The following is a 20900-nucleotide window of genomic DNA, read 5'->3' as shown; positions in this document are numbered from 1 at the left end:
CGATAAATAATAAATACCCGAAGACAAAAGAGTCAAATGAAATTTAAGGGAAGAATTGAAGTAAAATCGCCACGCTAGCTTACTTTATAATTCTTAATTAATTAAATACATAATTCGTACTCGCGACCCTTTTGTGTATGTTAAAATATTGCTTAGCTGCTTATTCTCAGAATTAATCTCAAGGCAAATTATTTGTACACTCTTGTTGCTTCCCCGAATGCACGGCCTGCGCTTCTCAAGCTCTGCTCTTTCCTCGAACCCGTCGTAGTTGTGGGAGCAGTTCTCGGTTACCATGTAAACCTGTTCTGGACGCGCGCTAACTAAATGCGCTTCTAATCCTTAACTTTGAGACAAACGTACTTTCTTATTGATCAAATCTTGCTTAAGTTTAATTGTGATGTTGAGTCGCAACAAAAGTAAGTGGGAATAAGCTCTATATGTTGTCGCTTGTCACTTATGCACGCCTGTAATGAACGATTCAACATGAACTCAAAAGATCTTTTTTGCGTGTTTAACTCACGAATGCATACTCACGGGAAGAGCGCGTTTAACCCATGACTGTGCACTCACGGAAAACTGGGTTAACTCGTGTAAGTTGTGGGCACACGTAATGTCTGATGAAGGTATTTACCTATTTTCTAATAGTTTTAATCTTTGACATGATTTCTCTCTATTGCTCTTTATTGCTGGATTGAAAGAATATCTTGTTGTGAATTTTTTAATTACAGCATCCAGCTATATGTATGAGCGTTTTCTACTTCAATTGTGTTATATTGTTTTGGCATACTCGAATGATAAAGTATAAATCTATAGAAGATAAAGTATAAGTCGAACTGAGTTAGTTGATTTTATTATAACTACTTCAAATGCCATATGCTTGTCAGATTCTGGTTCCTCGAAGAGCTTGCGCAATAGTGTGGCTTCGCAATGCAAGTAAGAATATCAGATAAAATTTTAATTCTATTAATACAGATAATCTATATTAATACATATTCAGACCAAATAACAAGCGTTTTTCAAGTCTTGAGCTCCCTATTCTATGCGCACGTTTAACGAAAATCAAGGTATGTGCGGTAGAAGAAAGTATGTGCTTGTGATAATTAATTCAATTTTTACATATGTGTTTAACTTGTTTACAATGCAGTTGAAAAATGCCCCAGTAATCTCGTTTGTCTTTGACGTGAGTTATTAGTCCCCTTGAGCCCTCACATGTTGACCTTTTGCTGACGGAAATGCTGTATGTCGCTTTTGCATGAGGATGATGTGATACAGCTGCGCCACACAATTGATCCAAGAAGGACCAATTATCTTGAAAATTCTCTCATCAATTTATGTGACTTTTCTTTTGTACTTCCGCCCATTAACTCGTACAATCGTTTCTTCTTGCAGGTCATGTGGAGTACTTCACGTTCGCTAACACAGAACCCCGCATATCAGAGATAGCCTTATCCTTCTACTCGGGACTATTCGCCTACAACGGCTGGTGAGATATCGTTTCTTCTTCGCCACATTATAGACAACGAGTTTTTCAGCTTTTGGATTAATATCACTAAATATGTAACGTTGATAGCTTATGAAGAGTGAAGTTAGTTAGTTAGAGAATTGATCATTTATAATTTAATTGTTTTACTCCTCTGACTTAAGTATTTCACGCAAAATGGTAATTTAACCTCGGAACCAATTTTTGTGAACATAAGTCACGTGACTACAATTGGGTGTCGAATGTAAGCTTTATGTAAAAACGAAACATCAGACGAGATAAGATGATGAGTGTAAGATAACATTAGTTTTTGTGAGTAATTATCAGCTACGAGTGAATTCATAGTGGAAATAAATCCCTGCATAATTTTGACAGGCATAAAGCTAACGGAGTAAAGGGCATTTCAAAAATTTATTCCAAAAAATTAACTGTGCCAAATATTTTTTAAACTCAATTGATTTTCAATTGAAATTTAAATGAAGAAAGAAATGGAATGGAAGATAGTTGAGGTTCGCCAAGTACATCGCAAATTATCCTAGCGGTAATAAAGACGTTCTGCTCCATAATAATTCAGTTATTCCGTCCTCTTATACCCCGGCCGAGTTTTGATTGCTTTTCCTCGACGTCTGGAAAAATGTTTCTCAGTTACGTCAAAGAAGATTTCGAAGGATTCAAGCTCGGCCACAATTTTACTTCACAGCGCAAACATTAGATTTGTAGCGGACGAAGATTGGTTTAAAGGATTTACGGATATGGAAATTAGGACCTGAATTCATGGAAACGTAATAAACAATTTAGTTTTTAGTGTGATCGATAACAGTTTGATCTCTGTTAGTATTCAGTTCCATTCAGTCGGCCGAAATTGCGATGCTCTGGCAGAATTGGGGACTGCGGTCGATGCCCCAAGTAATCTAGTGAAGATGCTCCCCAATTCCCAAAAGTTGGTTAGCTGCACGATTCCATCACCAAAACTTTTTCCATTAACGCACGAATCGCACTCTTTTCTCTTCCTGATGGTGCAGATTATCTCTTGAAAAAGCTGCCTTCTTTACCTTAAATGTAAGGCATTCATACAGAGGATGAACTGAATGATTTCTGCGATGCTTCTAAATTGAAATTGCAGAGATTTGATGTAAAACGCCCGGTATTAAATCTGTTCTGTCATTCGAAACGAAAATGTCTGGAAATGATCCCTCGGTGACTAGATATGACAGTGATGCATTTTCTTTTCATTGAAACTGTTCATGATAACCAATGATGTGTCCTAATTTCTGTCTAGATTGTGAGCGAAGATATCCTTTAATATCTTTGAAAGCGGGTCTAGCCTTTGGAGGGGATCTGGGTTATTGAAAACGAGTCTACTCCGGGAGCTCTGACGTCATCACATGACGTCATATTCTCGTTCCCTTTGCCCGTACCCATACCGACTTTAACTCGGCATTGGGGTCTCTTTATTGATCGGTACCAGGTGGATCCGAGTGATTTAGCTGAAAGATCCAGCTGTATGTATGAGCATTCGGTTAAAAAGCAACTGTATGCAGTAACATTGTCAGTAAAAATCCGCTGGATGCGATGAAATTATCGTAGCTGAATACAAAAATTCACGAAGCGCGCCGCCTGTTATGAAGTGATGATTTTAAACATAACGCTGCGTGGATCAAATATAATAGCTTCGTCTAGAACCTACAGATAAAATTTTTCCTGATATGAACGAAATTTTTCCATTTCAGGAACTACTTGAACTTCGTCATAGAAGAACTAAAGGAGCCGGTCAAGTGAGTACTGCTTCTATTTCCTGTATTGAAATATTTTTATCGTACATCTTTATTTATACTTGCATAGGATGAAAGTATTTTACTCTGAAATAATTAGTAATAAATAAAATTTTGGTTTGGGTACGTATTGTATTTAAGTCGTTGTATTATTTATTCTCGCTTGGCAATTATTCGTACCTGAAGAATGCGTCGAAGGTTTCTGTTGTCTATTACGAATGTTTTTGGTTTAACACGCGTACCTGCACAGACCAATAAAGTTATTTTCATATTCTCTTTGAAAATAATTGAACCGACCCGATCAATCTTTTTAGTATTTCTTGCTTAACTAACATAAGTATCGCTACGATTGGATTTCGAAATGTTCTATTGTTGATAGCCTCTAATTGACAGTACTGCAAAGCCATCGCCGGCACGCTAGTGCAGTGATCCAATTCTGCATTCGATCTCCTCAAATGCTTCCGTGTTCCAAAACCAGTTGTGAACATTCAAGTAAACGACCGTTGCAACCCGTGCTGCTTCAAATAACTGCAATTCATTATATTGCAGAAATGCTTTTGCAATCAATTATATTGCTTTTTTGTAAACGCACAGAAACACCGAAGTTGCTGACTCATGACGAGCAGCAGAGTACCGGCTATGTGCAAGGCTTGCAAGCAAAGTCTGTGCAATCCTGCTCAGTCATTCTTGTTTATAAAACACGGTAACCTAATGTGCACAGATTCAAAAAAGAACTTCTAAAGATTTTGGTACGGATTTTAAAGGCGCTTTAGCCGTGGCAGTCCCATAAACCGCCGGACATTGGCCACGTTTATCGGCTAAACTTGTAGAAGGGAAATTCTACTCTGATATAGAAAAGTAAAAACGATGCTCCGTTGTTTTTATAAAATGTCGTGCCATTCTTGATAATTTTCAGGTAACAGACTTTGATTCAACTTCTGAATCCAGATATCATTAAATTTATCGATATTTTATTTGCTCAAAAATCAAACAAAAATAAACTCGGAAACATGTTCAAGTGCAGTAAATCCATTGAAAACTTGATAGTTTCTCCTTCGAGAAAAGCACTTGAAATTTACGAAGCCTTGCATCTATAATTTTGAGATTCAATTAAAAACGAAAGTTTCAGCGCACGGGCGTCTGATTAAGTATGAAGATTCAACAGAAAAACAATAGAAATTCGCACGAAAGCAGGTACATGTACGCTTGAAAATAAAGGGACTAAAATTTTTAACTACCTTTTGGAAGAGGCTTCTGATTGAGGATGACAAGCGAGACTAATCCTGGCACTCAGGTTCGTTTAATTCGCGTAACCCGTTGCGGTATCTATCGCTGCAGTGGCGTAGTCCATACAAAACAGTACAGCTTCTCTTCCAAAAAATATTTGTTTAATAAATACGTCTAATATCTCGGATAACGCCACAAAATCTTCAAATATAAATTTCTCGCTAGAAATTAACCAATAAAATGGAAGTATTAGAGTTTCCGAAGCTATATTAAATCCTCTAGATTAGAGATGGTACAGCAAAAAGTGAGGCTGTGCGTGTAGAATACTAGCGATTCACTTCTACATTTTTCATGCTGGAGATGATGTACATGACAAATTTTCGTAATTTTTATGTACATTTTTATGGAAATTTATTTTAATACCAATTATGAAATTTGAAAATATCTATAATAATATTTCACTGTTGAATGTGCTAACAACTTAAGGACTATTTGCGACGTCACGTCATGCGTAGTGAATTCTTTCTATGAATACCGCTGAATGTGATAGCGGACCACTGTCCCGTGAGCCACGCAGTTACCCTAAACTGCGAGGCCTTAACATGATGACTGAGGAGAGTATGAAGTCTGTATTATTGTGCATTGATATAGTATGCTTCGAATGACTCGTACATCGCATGTCTAAACATCAAGCACAAGAAGGCTTTCATGTCGATGACAAGAACCTCCACTGCTACCGGCATATGGATAGCTGCAGCAGTGCGGAGGATCTATTTTGTCAATATTAATTTTACGATTAATCTACAATTTGCTTTTGCTCTCTCAAAATATTTCCCTAAGAAAATTTAGTTATATCATGTTCCTTCAATTTGCGTGCGAAAATTTTCGCGTCCAGATTCCACTCACCGGGTTATGCTGAATAGAGTATTCTTCATTCAATTTGTTGCTTCTGATATTATTATTACTATAACTTAGAACTGAATTGTTATCTTCCTACTATATCCCGAAAGTGGATCTTATTGTTAGGCTCATCTTTAGTTTTGTTTAGTTTTTTTTAATGCTCTTTTATTTATGCTTTAATATTATTGATATTTGTTCCTGTTGGTAAGCGCCAAAATAAAATTTACCGCGGCTCATCACAGCGCCAAAAGTTGTAGCAAAGCCACGAATAAATCGGCCGTACGTGGCACCGTCACGCTCGTAGCACATGCTTATCGAGGGCTATGCAAATAGAACGGCCGAAATTTCCTCCCTCGTCAGGCAGAAATTTCCTCTTAAATTCGGATTACAGTACAAATACGCGTCGACTTGGCGCGCGTCGGTGTTGAGGATACTTGCAGACATGCACCTCGTAGATATGTCTTCACGTTACTTAAGACTTAGATGCAGATGCTAGAGAATATCGCGGTTACGATTATGTAGACCGAAAGTATGCAGAATAAAAAACAAACGCGTAGAAAAGCACACGATCGTGGGAAGGAAGTAGAACCTGACAGAACGACGGTGAATTGAAATAGATATGGAGAATCATTAGTATTAGTTGTCTGATGCTTAATTGTAACCAAAAGCTGGCGTGAATAAATATACAAATTTTTCTCACTCGATGAGAAAATGCAAACATTAGTCATCAGAATTGATTGACTTCGCGCTGCTCATAACCATTAGTGTTTATAATTGACCTTGGAAAAAATGTATCCCGTTCACGAACATTTTTTTATAAAGCCTGCCCAGCAACAGGAGCTTGAACGCTGCCAGGGTCACCTCTTGGCACCTTGGCATGTGCTACATGCACTATATACTGTTAAGGGGATACGCTTTTCGTAGTGACTAGATCGCCAAGACTTAATTCTAATCGGGCATGTTTATTGCGATACTTGATTGTAGCGGCACGTGTTTATTGTGCCGTGTTGAAACAATTAAGTGTTGATATTCCATGGTTTAGAAATGGAATTGGATCTCTGGAAACAGAGTTTATTCTTCAGTAGCCCAGGAGGAGTGTTGGTTAGATATTCGTTGCATGGAAAAAAATAACGAATATTGTGAATTAATTACTTAGTTAAAGAGCTTCAAGTGATGGATTCTTTCAGATGATTTCAACAACTTGGCCCCGGCCAAAATGTCCGTCAAATTAACAATTTTTGAGTAAAGTCAACTAAATTATTATTTGCTACCACGCTCGCAATCTCATTCCACTGTATACATCCCACGTTGCAATAATTCGTGCTAATTCAATGTGGTTATTATCTCAGGTGGAACTCACAGTAATTATAATTGATACAAAGTTGATGTGGACGTAACAGTTTCTGTCGTTGCCGGGGCCAGCCTCCTGGGTAAAATTTTCATTCACAAGAGACTTTGATGGCGGTGTTCTTAAAAACTGCACTACTTTGTATCATTAACAATCAGTAGATAATAACTGTAGTATAAAATAGTTTTGACAGAGTGATTGATGTTGATTCCATGACAGGAACCTGCCGCTCGCCATCTACATCTCCATCACGCTGGTGACAATAGTGTACGTGCTCACCAATGTCGCCTTCTACACGACCCTGTCGCCCGCCGAGGTGCTCGGCTCAGAGGCCGTCGCTGTGGTCAGTATATTACAATCCTACTTTACAATAAAAAATATTATTATTTTGCAGCATCTTAGTGAAAAATTTACTAAGTTGGGCAGCTTCTTTTTCAATGATTTTTTAGTTTAGTTTATTCATTTTCCCCCCTTGTATCTTCACTGCTCAACTGGAGCCGTTGAGTAATTGAGAAATTTTCCATAGCTAACTAATTTTAACTCGAATCTAGAATTTAAAAATGGACGCAAAGGATTAAATTAACTGTCCAACATATTTTGAAGCTATAGATGATAATTTACTCGTGATTCTTTTATACTACCAGTGTATTTTCTGGATAAGAAAGATAAAATATTTTTTGATTAATAATATATCAATTTAATCATTCTCGATATGTGTTCACCGTTCTTATTGTTCACGAAATTTCCAAACATTTCCATTATTTCTAATTGGAATAAATATTTACCGTATTCTCTAAACATTGTTATTAATTCATGCGATGTACTATTTCAGCTTTAATTTCAGTTGTTTTAATTAGTGCTCATTACAAATGCGTTCGACTCAATGACCTTGATTGTGATAGTGCGGACCCTCAAAGGTCCGTGCCGTTCTCCACGAGTCCCTGTTCTGCTGATGTCCTTCTCTTTGTACTTTGCTGGAAGATAATAGCATTTCTATGACTGCGTTCACATATTGCGATTGGTAAACTAGAATTTATCGTATAATTTTAAACGTGGTCCACATTTTTCCGATTGCAATTCAAATTCCAATATTTCTTCGTGTAGTCATTTAAGGAATTTTCTAATTGGACCAGATTGAAATTCATTTTCAAATAGAAACCTAATCTATTTATTTTTGGATTCAAAACTTTCCGGGGCACCGTAGAATTAGTAAGTTCCAAGATATCGTAACCAGACAGTTATATTAATCATTTTCTTGGCGTACGCGTAATCGAGCGGATGATGGCACGCTTTGATTTGATTCATATGATCGCCGCGGAGCAAAACTTGGCGCCTTGCAACTGGCTTTACAAATAACAAGGCAGCAAACGAGCCGCTGGAGAAGAAGGACTCCTCATGGTGCCCCAGATGTCCTTGAGATGCCCCATGCTCATCTTATATATGGGCTAGCGAGATGTTGCACCAGTCCTGAATGCAGATGCTGTAAATTTACCTCTATATTTACCTGCATCGAGGCTTTTGCGATACCAAATTCTAAACGCCATGTTTATACTCATTATTCAGTGTCACTGCTGACATTTGGTTAAATATTTTGGGCAATTCTTCCGGATTTATACGGAATAAATGCATTTATTCATAGTGTTGACGCTCATGAATTCCAAGCATATGCTTCAACGAGCCGTGCAACTTTACTCGGACATGATGGCCCAAAAAGAGTACTCAAATATGTACAGAATTCCAAAAAGCCATGACAACACTAGCCTACCACCCTGAAACTTACTGATAAATGATGCTTCTCATGCGGGCTGCGGATCAAGATAATTTATCTGCAACTTATCGACGTCTTCCGTCTGACAGAATGTGGCTTGGTATTCAACATAAAAAGATCGTTCGTATTAGATGCCATGTTGAAGATTTCTTACTATAAAAATGTTCAAGTCGGGAGCTCCCTGTTCTATGCGGAAGACGAATATCTTAGTGTTATGCATTAAGATCACGCGCTTGAGTATCTGTCGTGGCATCAGCTTGCACGTAATCCAGTGAGCAGCCTGTTACTGACGCACGCACCTTGACGACAGGCCTTGGCACGGACGTGGGCCGGCTGCATTCGCAGGCGCTACTGTTGCTCATCTCGTGTGCAATGAGAAAAACCTAGAGTAAATTGAAATACATTTATAAAGGATCGAGACACTTCAGCTGAAATTGTTCGAGTATAATCATTGATCAATTGTGTACTCGCATGATATTGGAAAACTAACAGTTTAGTTCATCTTACGAGTGCCACTGTTGCTCATTGCTATATATGGACTGTATATTTTAGAATTGGCTCCTTAGCTTGTAGTCTCGGACTGGTTTCGCTTTGCTCCTAGTCTCCTGCTCATTACCTACGCGTTAAAATAAACTCGTTTGGCTTCAATCTGATTGGCTGAACGCTAGGGCAGAGCACCCAACTCGCAACGCTATTGGCTAAGACGGCAGGAGGGGCCCAAGTCGCGTGACTACTCTGGCTAGCCCTAGTTACATTACTGCAAGCTCTATTTCAAACTATTAAATGCAACATTAATAATTTGATGTCATGCGAGTCGGAATCAATTACAAACGAGCTTAATTTATGCTTGCGTTGGTAGATTTTTGCTTGCAGAACGATTCCCCTGACTTCTATCCCTGTCTTATTGGAGCTAGTAATTGTCTTCTGGACTGGAATTGTTCATAAAGCTGGGCTGCTTACCATATACTGTATCACTTGGATGACATGATATTAAACTGCCATATGTTCGGTGTAACTTTTGCGCTTGACAGAGGCTATCTTGTAATATACGGCTTTCTCATTCAATTTTCTTCTAAGTAAAAATTGTATTTGTATAATTGACGATGAAGAGCTCAGTTCTGCCAACTGACAATAAGCTCGACTGCGTAGATTGAAAGCGGGTTCTTGGTAGTGTCGCACGCAGCGGTAGTTAGGTTCACACATTTGGGAAACTTGCCGATCTACGAAGTCTGCTACTGCACCTTGTTTTACTGAGATATTACATGCGTGCTATTTTCTGAAGATGACTCAATTGTGTCATTAATTTTGTCGTATGTGAGATTTTAAAAGGAACTATTTTACCCTATTCAATTAGGTATATATTGCCGCAGAAAGTTGCGAATAATCGTTTCTTTCTGAAACATGACAAATTCTGGTTCATCTTAAAATAAATTTTGATGATTCTTTTTGATGCACAAATATTCTAACCAGTTTATTTTTTCTCCAAATTATTTAAGTCATAAAACTTGCACAGAATGCACACATTTGAGCTACACTGGCAAGCTCTGTGGCCGTCATGCACTGGTCGCTTGTCCCTGTCACTTATTTCTGCCCCCTGAAGCCCTTCTGTCAGTTTTGCTCTAGATTTAGTCACTGTTTTTAGGCAGGTCAATAAGGCCGGTGGGCGTGCGCGTGCGCTTCGCAGGTGCTAAATATATTTTGGCTATTATTTCATTACTTACCTTATCGAATTAGGTTTCATTACGACATTTTAATGAATAATTTGATCATTTTTGACAAATGGGCGTTTTATTCTTCATCAAATAATTCATTTATGCGTATTTGATGTTCCAACATTTGACTGAATATTCATTATCGAGCTATGTATATAGCCTGCCATGCAGTCGCGAAGCTCCTTAATGACTGTGGTGGAAATAAGTGGAATATGTTTGATTCGCGATATTTTGGTGAGCTGCAGTCAAGAAAGCATTCCGACACCCAACTACTAAAGTTTAATATTTATGCATTTCTTGTAGGCTCGCAAGGCAGGAAAATTTACTCTATGTGGCAGAGGTTCCGTTAGAGTGAAGTTCTTATCCATCACAGGTATTAATTATTGTCAGTTAATGGTTGATGTGAACGAAGTTCCCATTGCCTTAGTGATATTCTTATCCCAATGATTAATTAATGTCAGTTAATGGTTGATGTGGACGAAATTCCCATTGCCTTAGTGATGTTCTTAGCACAATGACGAATTAATGTCGGCTAATTGTTACTGATGTGGACTGGGGTGTAGACTTTTGCAGAACGCCTGTACGGATCATGGGCGTTCATTATTCCCGTCTTCGTGGCGTTCTCGACGTTCGGTGCCGTGAACGGCGTTCTACTGACCTCGTCAAGGTAGTCTGCAATCGACGAACGAAGCTAATTTCTTCATAAAAATTTCATGCACGTTTTCTGTATTGTCTAATTTGTTCTGTATTGCCCTGAAACCTTTTACGCTGGTTTGCTTCTTCGTTCATTTGTTATTGATGTCTCTAAAAGGGTTTTAAGCTTAATTTTACTGTATCTAATTGTCATGGGATAATATCTGTTGGATTGAGTTTGAAGTAAATTTTAATTTCGGTTACGGTTGACTAAATCCGGTTGACTTATGTTTTCAAAAACAGAATTTTTTGAAATCGGTGAAGTAAAAGCTGTTTGTAATGAATTTGTTGTCTTCTAAATAATTTGTTCGGGGGTGTTGAAATTGTAGTTATGTGTTCATAAAACACATTCATGTCCGACTTATGGATCCCACCTTCCTCGACGGACGAGTTACAGCTACTACTATCAATTCAAGTCATTGTTTCAAATGCCACTTTTTTATTTATTAAATGACGAGGTATTGTAAGTTGTAACACCTGGCGGATAACCACCTGACATTTTTAGGTAAAAAAAAAACTTTTTTTCCTCTCAATAGTTTTCAAATGTTTCAAGATAACCTTTGTTTTTATTTACTTTGACATATCAAGCAACACATACAAAAAATTCAGCCCATACGAATCATGAAAGAAAATTGGAAGTGTTTATTAACTGTATTTTTTGGTGTTGTGGTGAAAGCTATCCACAACCAAACCGCTTGCATTTGTCTTCTCTTGGTTCCCATATTTTTTCCGAGCACCGGCACACGATCACTGATCACTCGAGTCGTCTTACGTGAGATGCAGCCCGCGTGTAACATGCCATGTACTTTAAAGCTTAAACCCTCCCATGACCAAGCATTCCTCATCGAATTGCGCATGCCATTTGACACGCTCTCTCGTAGCGAGGCCCCTGCGACATACAAGGTACGCTCATTTATGTTCTACGCTGTTATCGGTCCACAAGATGTATTAAAAAGATGTATAAAGGGTATAAGATGTATAATGGGTATTCAGGCTGTTTTGACTCTCAAGAAAAACCTACAGTAAATTGTTTGTGGTGGGAAATGGTTAAACATCTGCAATTTTAACTCATCCCAACGGATCCTCCAGATTTCTCGAGTCCACCTCATTTACCTGCCTAGGCAATCGATGGATTTTTTCATCAATCCAGCTCATATACATGCATCTTAATTTACCGCTCATATAAATAATTTTCTTAGTATTTTTTTCTTCAACAGACAATACTTTACTGTGTTTTTTTTTTACATATTTTAACTATTTGCTTTATGCTCCATTATGGATCTTTATAAATTTGTTGTCTTTATCTTTTCATTCTTTTTTTTTTTGCTGAATCCCCCTACAACCCTAAAGCTGTACAGAACCTGCTATATTCTCCAAATGAATGCTTTTTTTTTGGATCCCAGTGCTTCTGCTCTGTACACATGGGATTTATTTTATTTGTACCCATACCCTTGCTTAGTTATTATTAAGAACGAGGTCCAGCGATCAATGTGGAATCACTGATCAATTCGCAAGTTTCCTCACTAAAATATTTCTGATATTAATAACTTGAAAGTGGAGAAAAACCTAATTTGTAAACTGTTCTCAGTGCCAATTGTAAAACGACTAATATTTTACTTTTTCGATTGAAATAGATGATCTATAACTACATTTTTTAAAATGTTGGTGCGATTCAAAAAGTAATTTGACAGCGATCGCTGGTGTTCCTTGTAACGCTGAGTGCCGATGTTGACTGGAGGGCCGGTGTTGTTCGTGCAGACATTTGGCGACAAGTTGTACGGGAAATTCGCCATCTTAGTGCCAGTCTTTGTAGCGCTCTCTACGTTCGGCTCTGTCAACGGCATTCTCTTCACTTCCTCGAGGTACGGTGTCGTTATTATTCTACAGACTCGTCCGTGCTCATTAATTTCTTGAAATTCGTAAGTAAAAAACCTGCAGTAATATCGTCTCGAAGGCCCTGTGTATTCTTCCCGGATGGTTTCCAGGATTGCCTCATATTCAGGTATATAGATAGTTTCAACTCTGCTCGAAGGTTGTCGAAGATTTATTAGAGACGAAGAGATTGATCAAAAGAGATGAACTAAAGACTTAAAAGAGAGCTAAAATATCGATTCCAAATATTAGACGAACAAATTCTGGTTCTCTAACATTTGTGCGGATTCGTCAAGTTATATTATTGTCTGTTTTAATTTGACGGGTTAGGTTAGATCGCTGTTTCTGCGGATTCGACGGTAGCTGCAGATACCGTAAGCAGTTCGTAACAAACTTTTGTTACATAGAACTATGCATACAGTTACTGTGTCGGAAACAAGTTCATTTTTGTTACATATTCCTCAAAACTTGTCTGAAAAAAAAATATTCACTTGAATCTTGGAAAGTTTCAGTTCTGTCTCATATTTTAGCTCAGGGTTTAATTAACTTTTCGCTGGTTTCCAACTGGCTGATCGATGAACTGTTATGTTCATACGGGTTCGTTTGCTGTGATTTGCTGACGAAGTTTTTGGGCACAATTCATAGCCCGTGACAAATGAACAAATAATTGTGCTTCTATAGTTTTATAGATCCTTTATTAATTATGTATTTATGTCTTTTTATAATTGAAAAATTTGCCAATTGTTCTTCAAAACGGCATTTGCTAAGCTAGCGAAGCCTTGCATTCAATTTCAGATGAATAATTCATTGAATATTGAATTAAATTGAGATTAATTTATTAATCCATGAACTCGAGTGAGAAACTTTAGTTCCATGTAGTGTCTGTATAAACCACGCTGTTGGTGTGTATAAATCACGTTTCTGTGTTCCGTGCTTCTTTGCTATGTAAATGCTGCCGTGTCGCTGTATGGCATCTTAAGCATGCTGGTGAATTTTGTATGTATTTTATATTCATCCCTAGCCAGTTACCGACCATAACACGCCTGTTTGTTTGAATGCGCAATGCATGTTCTCTGTGTACTAATTATTTATTTATGAACGCGATAAAAAATATTTGCTGTTCAATCTATTATTTTATGTAGGGTTTTGTTACTTGTCGAGTGGTCTACAATTGTGAAATATTTTGTAGCGCAATGATAAAATAAAATGAAAAAGTAAGTCATGGTAGATTTGATCGTACCCGGTTCAAATTTTTTTGCACGCTTAATGCAGATCGAATGGCCTAAATTCTGTTTGTACTTGGATTATACCGTGTCTCAATATTTCCAATTAACTCCATATTCATAATGAAAGTTTATTATTTTTTTTATCTCATTTCTAAGCATAGGATTACACTGAAAATAAAATTGTCTCTACTGTTTCTTACGAGTGACTTGACAAATTTTTTTCTTACTTAATAATACCTATTACTAATTTACGGTGAATTTTAGATTGTTCTACGCCGGTGCTCTGGAGGGTCAGATGCCGCAGATTCTAACCATGATCCAGATCGACCGCATGACGCCAGCGCCCGCCGTGCTGTTCATGGCCTTCCTCAGCCTCTTGTACCTCTTCTCCAGCAACATATACGCGCTCATCTCATACGTCGGCTTCGCTACTTGGGTTCGAGCCTGACGAAAACTCCTTGGCCATGATAACCTTCGATATTTTCTTTAAAATGTCTAATAAGTTCGTGCAGATAAGATAATTTGCTTGCTAAATGAGGATACAGTTTTAGAATTTTTTCATTTTCTGATATCTCAATCTAGACAGAAATTTATTCAGTTTCTCTAACTTACCCGGTACCACCTGATAATAGGTTCCTCGACATTACATCTAGAAAATATAAATATTAAACTAGAAAATTGCTCTTACACTTGACAATAGTTTCCTCGATATTACATCTAGAAATAAATTAAACTAGAAAATATTGAACTAGCTTCTGCTCTACAGTTATCCATTGGCCTGGCGGTGGTGTGTGTCCCGTATCTGCGCTGGAAAAGACCAGACTTGGAGCGCCCTATCAAAGTGAACCTCTTCTTCCCCATCATCTACATCATCGCCACCGTCTTCATCACCATCGTGCCCATGATCGCTGCTCCTGTTGAAACTGGTTCGTTGAATTATTATTAGTATTATTGTACGAAGCATTTATCGTGGCGCCTGGTTCCAACGAACTTCGAGGGCACGTCACGCATGAGATTAATAGCAAGCGAAAAATAAATAGACACAATCGTTATCGTTATTTAATGACCATTTAATGTCCATGACTGCCCTTATTGAATGTCCATAAAGGCAATTCATCTACGAGAATACATCTACTAGGATTTTATTTATTATGAATACTAGGATCTATCTTCAGGTAGATAGTCTCGTTTGGATAAACGGTGGCAATTTGATGCATGCATTATATATCGTCATGATCAATGAAAAATTTTCCTAATGAAATGAGCTATACAAATTTTTTTCGCGGATTCTCCACGGCAGCGAAATATTTCTTGAAGTGACGAATGTGTTATTGCAGGCTACGGTGTGTAAATTGTTTTCCCCGATTCTTCATGGCAGCGAAATATTTCTTGAAGTAACGAATGTGTTGTTGCAGGCTACGGAGTGGCCATCATCATGACAGGAGTGCCCGTGTACTTCCTCTTCATTAAACTCAAGAAGCCGGCCTCCGTGCAACGTGTCCTGAGTAAGTGTTACGTCCCACAGCTAAATCTAATATTGTTCTACTTCGTCTCAATTCTCGTGAAGTAAGAGTTCTAAAAATTTAAATTTTCCGCGTTCTATTTTAATTTTAAGTATTTATTGATATTATTGAAAACTTTTTATTATTGTTATAAAGAACTATATCGAAGTCGCATGCTGTGAGCAGAGTTTATATTGTTTTTCTTGTAGTCGAGAACGCGTCACAGGAATGATCGTAATGGATTTAGTATAGGATATCTTTTAAATTAGAGTCCATATTCTGCTCTGTACACTTGAATGAAAGCTTTAATTTTTGTATACTATATGATCTTCCCGTGGTTGCGTGTATTGCTGGAACAATATATTGTTTTCTTCAGAAATAGATATACTCAAATGATATGATGCGCTTATATTCAATGGAAGCAAAAAGGGGCTTCGTTTTTGGGAAATTCTTAAAACGTTTTATATTATTGTGATCGCGAATTTAATGCAAATGTGGGCACGAAGTTTTTCAACTGAAGTTTCAAGGCGCCAACTAAGTAGCGACCGTTAGAGTAGCTTATATGTAGTAGTAGCGGTCGTGGAGGTTGACACATGTGCTTCTCTGCAGACTGGGTCACAGAAATTCTGCAGAGAGTTCTGCTTGTGGTGCCGAGTGAAGCTCGCCAATGCAAATAGAAGTATTGTTTGTTAGAAAAAAAACCTGGTGCTGTGATATAATGCTCTTAGCAAGTGTGATTGTAGTAACCGAAGTTTTAGTGTCAAAATTTGCCCTGCTTTCTGCTAGTACATACCTCGTGCAGCAATCCTCAAGCTTGTTTTACCGAATAGCCAAAAAAGTTTTCTCTCTATCCCCTGTGTGGCAATGTCTTGAGATGTATTTCTACTCGAGAATACAAAATGCCAAATCATCTCATAAGAAGATTGTTCACGACCTGATGTGAGAAGAATTAGTGGACATTGTTTGACTGCTAGAATGTAACTAAGTGTCCCTTGAGCTTGAAAGTAATATAGGGAAGGCAAGGGTTAAAACATTGTGAGGGAGAGTGATGTTTTCAACATAATGGGTTGAGGGCGAACAAATATTATTACGTTAGGCGAAACTAAACATTACCTTTCAAAGGCTGGAGAAACATTATCAGGGTTGTAAGGGAGGGTCGTTATCCTTATTTGCAAGCAAGAAACAACATTATTATGTAGAGGGAGAGAACCGGTTTCATTTAAAGGGTGGTATAGGTACGCTGTCATCCAGTACGAGAGAATGAACCGTTACCATTTATTAAGGGATGGATCGTCATTATTATTGGTATATGTATACGAAACTTGTGATTGTTAGAGAGAAGCATTTTATTTATTAGATAGGGGAATTTGTTAGAAGATACAAGTCATCTTGTCTTTTTGGGAAGGGGAGAGGGAACGTTCGTAAAGTTTGATAAGTAGCGAGATTTGCAAATATCTTTGAACTGCTTTTATGACATGACTCCCGCTAGGCCGTTTTAATCACTTTTGTATTTGGGTGTAGATATTGATTATACTATTCACCAAGATTACACTTCACACAATTTACACTGAGTCGAACTTCAGCAAGCATGTAGGTAGTAGTTTAATTGAATGTCTACTTTAGCATGTCGTTAGTAAAGACAGTAGAGTAGAATTTATTTCAACTGTCAATCTGAAGAATTGTTGGCAGCTGTTTGTCTCGATGGTTTTATTAAATAGTCTCTCGATGTTTTTTTAATAGACTTTAATATTGGGCCTCTGAATGTCATTTGTTCTTAATTTTATTAACCCTTGATATTTTACGTACATTTTCAGTTAAAGATATTTACGTAACTTTCTCATATACACGTAATTTTCCCCCACTTCCGTAAGAAGTATAATTACTATAATTATGAAGTATATTTATTTTTGTCCGATGTCGTTCAGAGCGTCACAGCGCATGTATCATCGCTGGCATGACTTCAATTAACAATGATTTGTTGGGTACAGTTTGACGAAGCCTCATAGAACGTATAAAACGCCTACACATGCAAATTATTCATTAAAGATTAGATGTGGTTTGAAAAGATCAATTGCAATGGCCTCAATCATTGCATGGTTCTTGCATGCTGAGTTGTGTACAGACTTCACATGCCGTGTCAGTTCGATGCTGAGTGGTGAACTGACTGTTTTTGACGTGTCAATTCTCTGCTGAATGTGAACTGACATTTTTTGACGCGTCAGTTCTGTGCTGAATACTAGTGTACTGACATTTTTTGACGCGTCAGTTCTGTGCTGAATATTAGTGAACTGACTGTTATTGACGTGTAAATTTTGTGTTGAATGGTAAAATGACTGTTTTTGACGTATAAATTTTGTGATGAATGGTAAATTGACTTTTTGACGTGTCAATTCTGTGCTGAGTAGCTTGTCTGAGCAGCTTTATTTTAATGATTGACGACTTATACTTGGGAGAACATTTTATCGCTACACGAATATGCTGTTAAAAGAAAGAGTCCTAAATATGGAGGCATTAATATGTGTATCTCATGTTCATCGTGGTTTCATTTGCTTTTCCTGTATTTTTTTTGTTGCCTTTCACTTGTAATTTTTCACATTTAACCGTCGTTTTCCAATGTTATAACAGTGCTCAAAATCATGACGCAACCATAGCGCCTTTGTTACGATGTATAAAATATTTTCATTTCATCTTGTGTTATCTCATATTTTATTTCTCTTCTGTTTATACATTGTTTGTGCATGTAATCCTGCAAGCTGCAGCTTCTCGTGATGAGCTCGCTTGTGTTTGTGTGATGCTTGACTAACGTTTGTCCGGCTTGTGCCACTCTCTCCACCCGCAGACTCCTGGACGTTAGCCTTGCAGAAGTTTTTCATGGTCGTCCGCCCCAACACCTCGTAAAATAAGTCAGTATATCTCGTACCAACGCCTCTGAAATCGCAAGACTGAAACACTGTTAAGTAGAGGCTACATTATCTTAACCTCAGTGGCCTCCATAGAGGAAAAGTTGTTAGTGAGACACGGGGTAGAAGTAGAATGACAGCCCAACCCATGACATTGTTCTATTGAAGGTACAGTATTACGATAGCCAAGACGTGGCGCCAAAGTGGCTCCAATGAAAAAGTTTTAATGACATTTGAGGTTCGAATGCCGTATCTTCCAAGAAGACTAGCGAACCGTACGGCGTAACTGAACATTATTTTGCAAATAGCTTACAAAACTCAATTCACGCAAGTCTTTTAACCGTTCAAATTAAAATGTAAATGGCCATCAAACCTACGCGCGGGGAGCTTTAATGCGAACGATATATACTTGGTTTATGCTTACAGTCGCCAACACCCTAAGGAATAAATTAGCTTACATTGTTTTATTTATCTGAAGTACTTTCAGTGAACCAGTTCTATATGGTGACGTCAAGTTTGAGCCGTTCGTCGTTTCTGTCACTTGAATTTTACTATGGAGCACCATACATCATGCCAATCATTCCAAGCGTTATGAACCCACATCCCATGTGTACGATTTATTTCATGATCGCACTTTCATATCAATGTAAGGCTAAACCCCACGTCCCATACTTTATGAGCGCCATGTGTTTAATGGTCATACGCTCACACCAATCATGCAAAAGATTAAACACACCGCGTGCATAATGATTATGAGAGCACAAGGCTGAATTTATTATATTATTGTGTTTATATTAATAACTGGTTGTCTGAATTTATTTTATATTGCCAGCAGAGTTTGGGTTTGACTTAGCGTTGTCGTGAGTTTGAGTTATTTTTATCTGCCAATATATCATTTTTATATGCCATTATTGAGTGAGCAAATATATAATCTGTTATTGATAGTTTCGTTTGAATATTTACTAATGCAGTTTTGAATATATAAATATATACTAATGCAGTTTTGGGGTCACTGCAGTCCCGATGTGTGCTTCGTGGGCATTGGTTGCTAAAGTTTTTCATGCGATAATTTTGCTTGTTTTCCAAGTTCCCTACAAATCAATTATTTGAGGAAATTTTAATTCCCGTTCAAGTTGAACTGAGAGTACCAGGCAATAGCTTGGTGGTTCATTTTAACTAATGCCAAAACCTTTCATTTACGTGTTGCCGAGATTAAGTACTATGGCATTATTCTCACCTTGATAAATGTATTGTAACAGCTTGGGGTACGTTATCCAGCTTCGTGGCTTGTCATTGCCTTAAAGATTACGGTACTGAATTTTCTATCAATGAATGCGGGTGAATTTTAAAATTTCCCGGCATTTGAGAAGTATCCAAATTCAGACGAAAACGTATTACAATGAATTATTTTTTTTACAATTTTTCTAAAGTAGGCGTCTTGCAATATTTTTTGGGCTGATATTATTGTTAATCGATCATAGCTATGTTATAAATTCACCATTGGCACCGCATGCGACCGTTTTCACGCATCTATATTTATTTTACAGGACGACTGGATCTGCTCATGCAGAAGTTGTTTATGGTCTGCGCTGCGCCGAAGACCGAGAAGGTTTAAATGCTGCTGAAATCTACTGGCATTTTTTTCGCGACATTTCGGGTGTAAACAAAATATTCAACCCGAAATTGACCGTGGATGACAGTTGCTGCTGGTTTGAACCCTTAGTTTTACCATTAATTTGAAGAACAACTTGTTTTGGGGTAGCCGCGCGTAACATAGCATGGTTAATCATAATCATCAGACCAATCACGATTGCATTGCTGGATTCCAGATTAAGGGATTCATGCTTGAAATTCCTTTTAGGGGGGACTTCTGAAGCCTGTCAGTGCTCGTCAGACGTTCTACGGGAATTTGGTACTACTTGGGGGATTGTTCCTGAGCGCCCCACCGCTGAGCTCGCGGTGTCTGACTGCAGGTCTCAGTTGTGGGGTTAAGTTATTATGTAGGTAGGATTTCTCACATTTCCCTTCTCTGTCTCAGTCGTGCGGGAGGCCGACGTCACGTGTTAGCGACCTCTTGTTCGAGAGTCTTCGTTTCTGATGCTTTTCACCTGTCCCTCCTTGTCACTTCCTCTCTTCGAGATGCTAACGCTGCTTTCTTCGAGCCAGCTTCAGCGGGCTGGACAATTAAGACCTCCCGTCCCTTGTGGATGATTTGAGAAAAAAAGGAACAATTTTTGATTTGAGAAACTTTCGATAATTGATACCTTACACCTCTTGGTGATGTTCATCTTGACTTCCGGTGGGAGATAGCTAAATAGCTGAAGCGCTAGTAAACATATGGCATCTAAACTCGTGCTTGAAATCGTTTGAAAACGGATTCTTGCATGAAATCATCTGAGACTTGTTGTATCATTTGAAAAACGAAGGAAGATACGCGTTCTTGACGTTGTCTGAGGTTGCAAGTTCTAAATTTCAAAATTGCAGATTGAGTTTTTCTGGA

General features: G+C 37.9%; 1 protein-coding gene across 1 annotated transcript in view; it reads left to right on the top strand.

Moving 5' to 3' along the window:
- The window catches only part of LOC108680191 (large neutral amino acids transporter small subunit 1), a 42353-nt gene extending 21979 nt beyond the window's left edge, over positions 1 to 20374 (top strand). The window contains exons 3-10 of the mRNA XM_018168965.2: positions 1390 to 1483; positions 3211 to 3255; positions 6947 to 7070; positions 12659 to 12762; positions 14263 to 14434; positions 14765 to 14924; positions 15414 to 15503; positions 19948 to 20374. Of these exons, the coding sequence (XP_018024454.1) occupies positions 1390 to 1483; positions 3211 to 3255; positions 6947 to 7070; positions 12659 to 12762; positions 14263 to 14434; positions 14765 to 14924; positions 15414 to 15503; positions 19948 to 20015 (857 nt within the window). The 3' untranslated portion in view covers positions 20016 to 20374. The remainder of the gene's footprint in view (positions 1 to 1389; positions 1484 to 3210; positions 3256 to 6946; positions 7071 to 12658; positions 12763 to 14262; positions 14435 to 14764; positions 14925 to 15413; positions 15504 to 19947) is intronic.
- Positions 20375 to 20900: the final 526 nt, after the last annotated feature.

Source organism: Hyalella azteca, unplaced genomic scaffold (assembly GCF_000764305.2).
Source record: "Hyalella azteca isolate HAZT.00-mixed unplaced genomic scaffold, Hazt_2.0.2 contig14278, whole genome shotgun sequence".
NCBI classification, from domain to species: Eukaryota; Metazoa; Arthropoda; class Malacostraca; order Amphipoda; family Hyalellidae; genus Hyalella; species Hyalella azteca.
The sequence above is the reverse complement of the archived record's forward strand: the minus strand, read 5'-3'. Positions and strand labels throughout refer to the sequence as shown.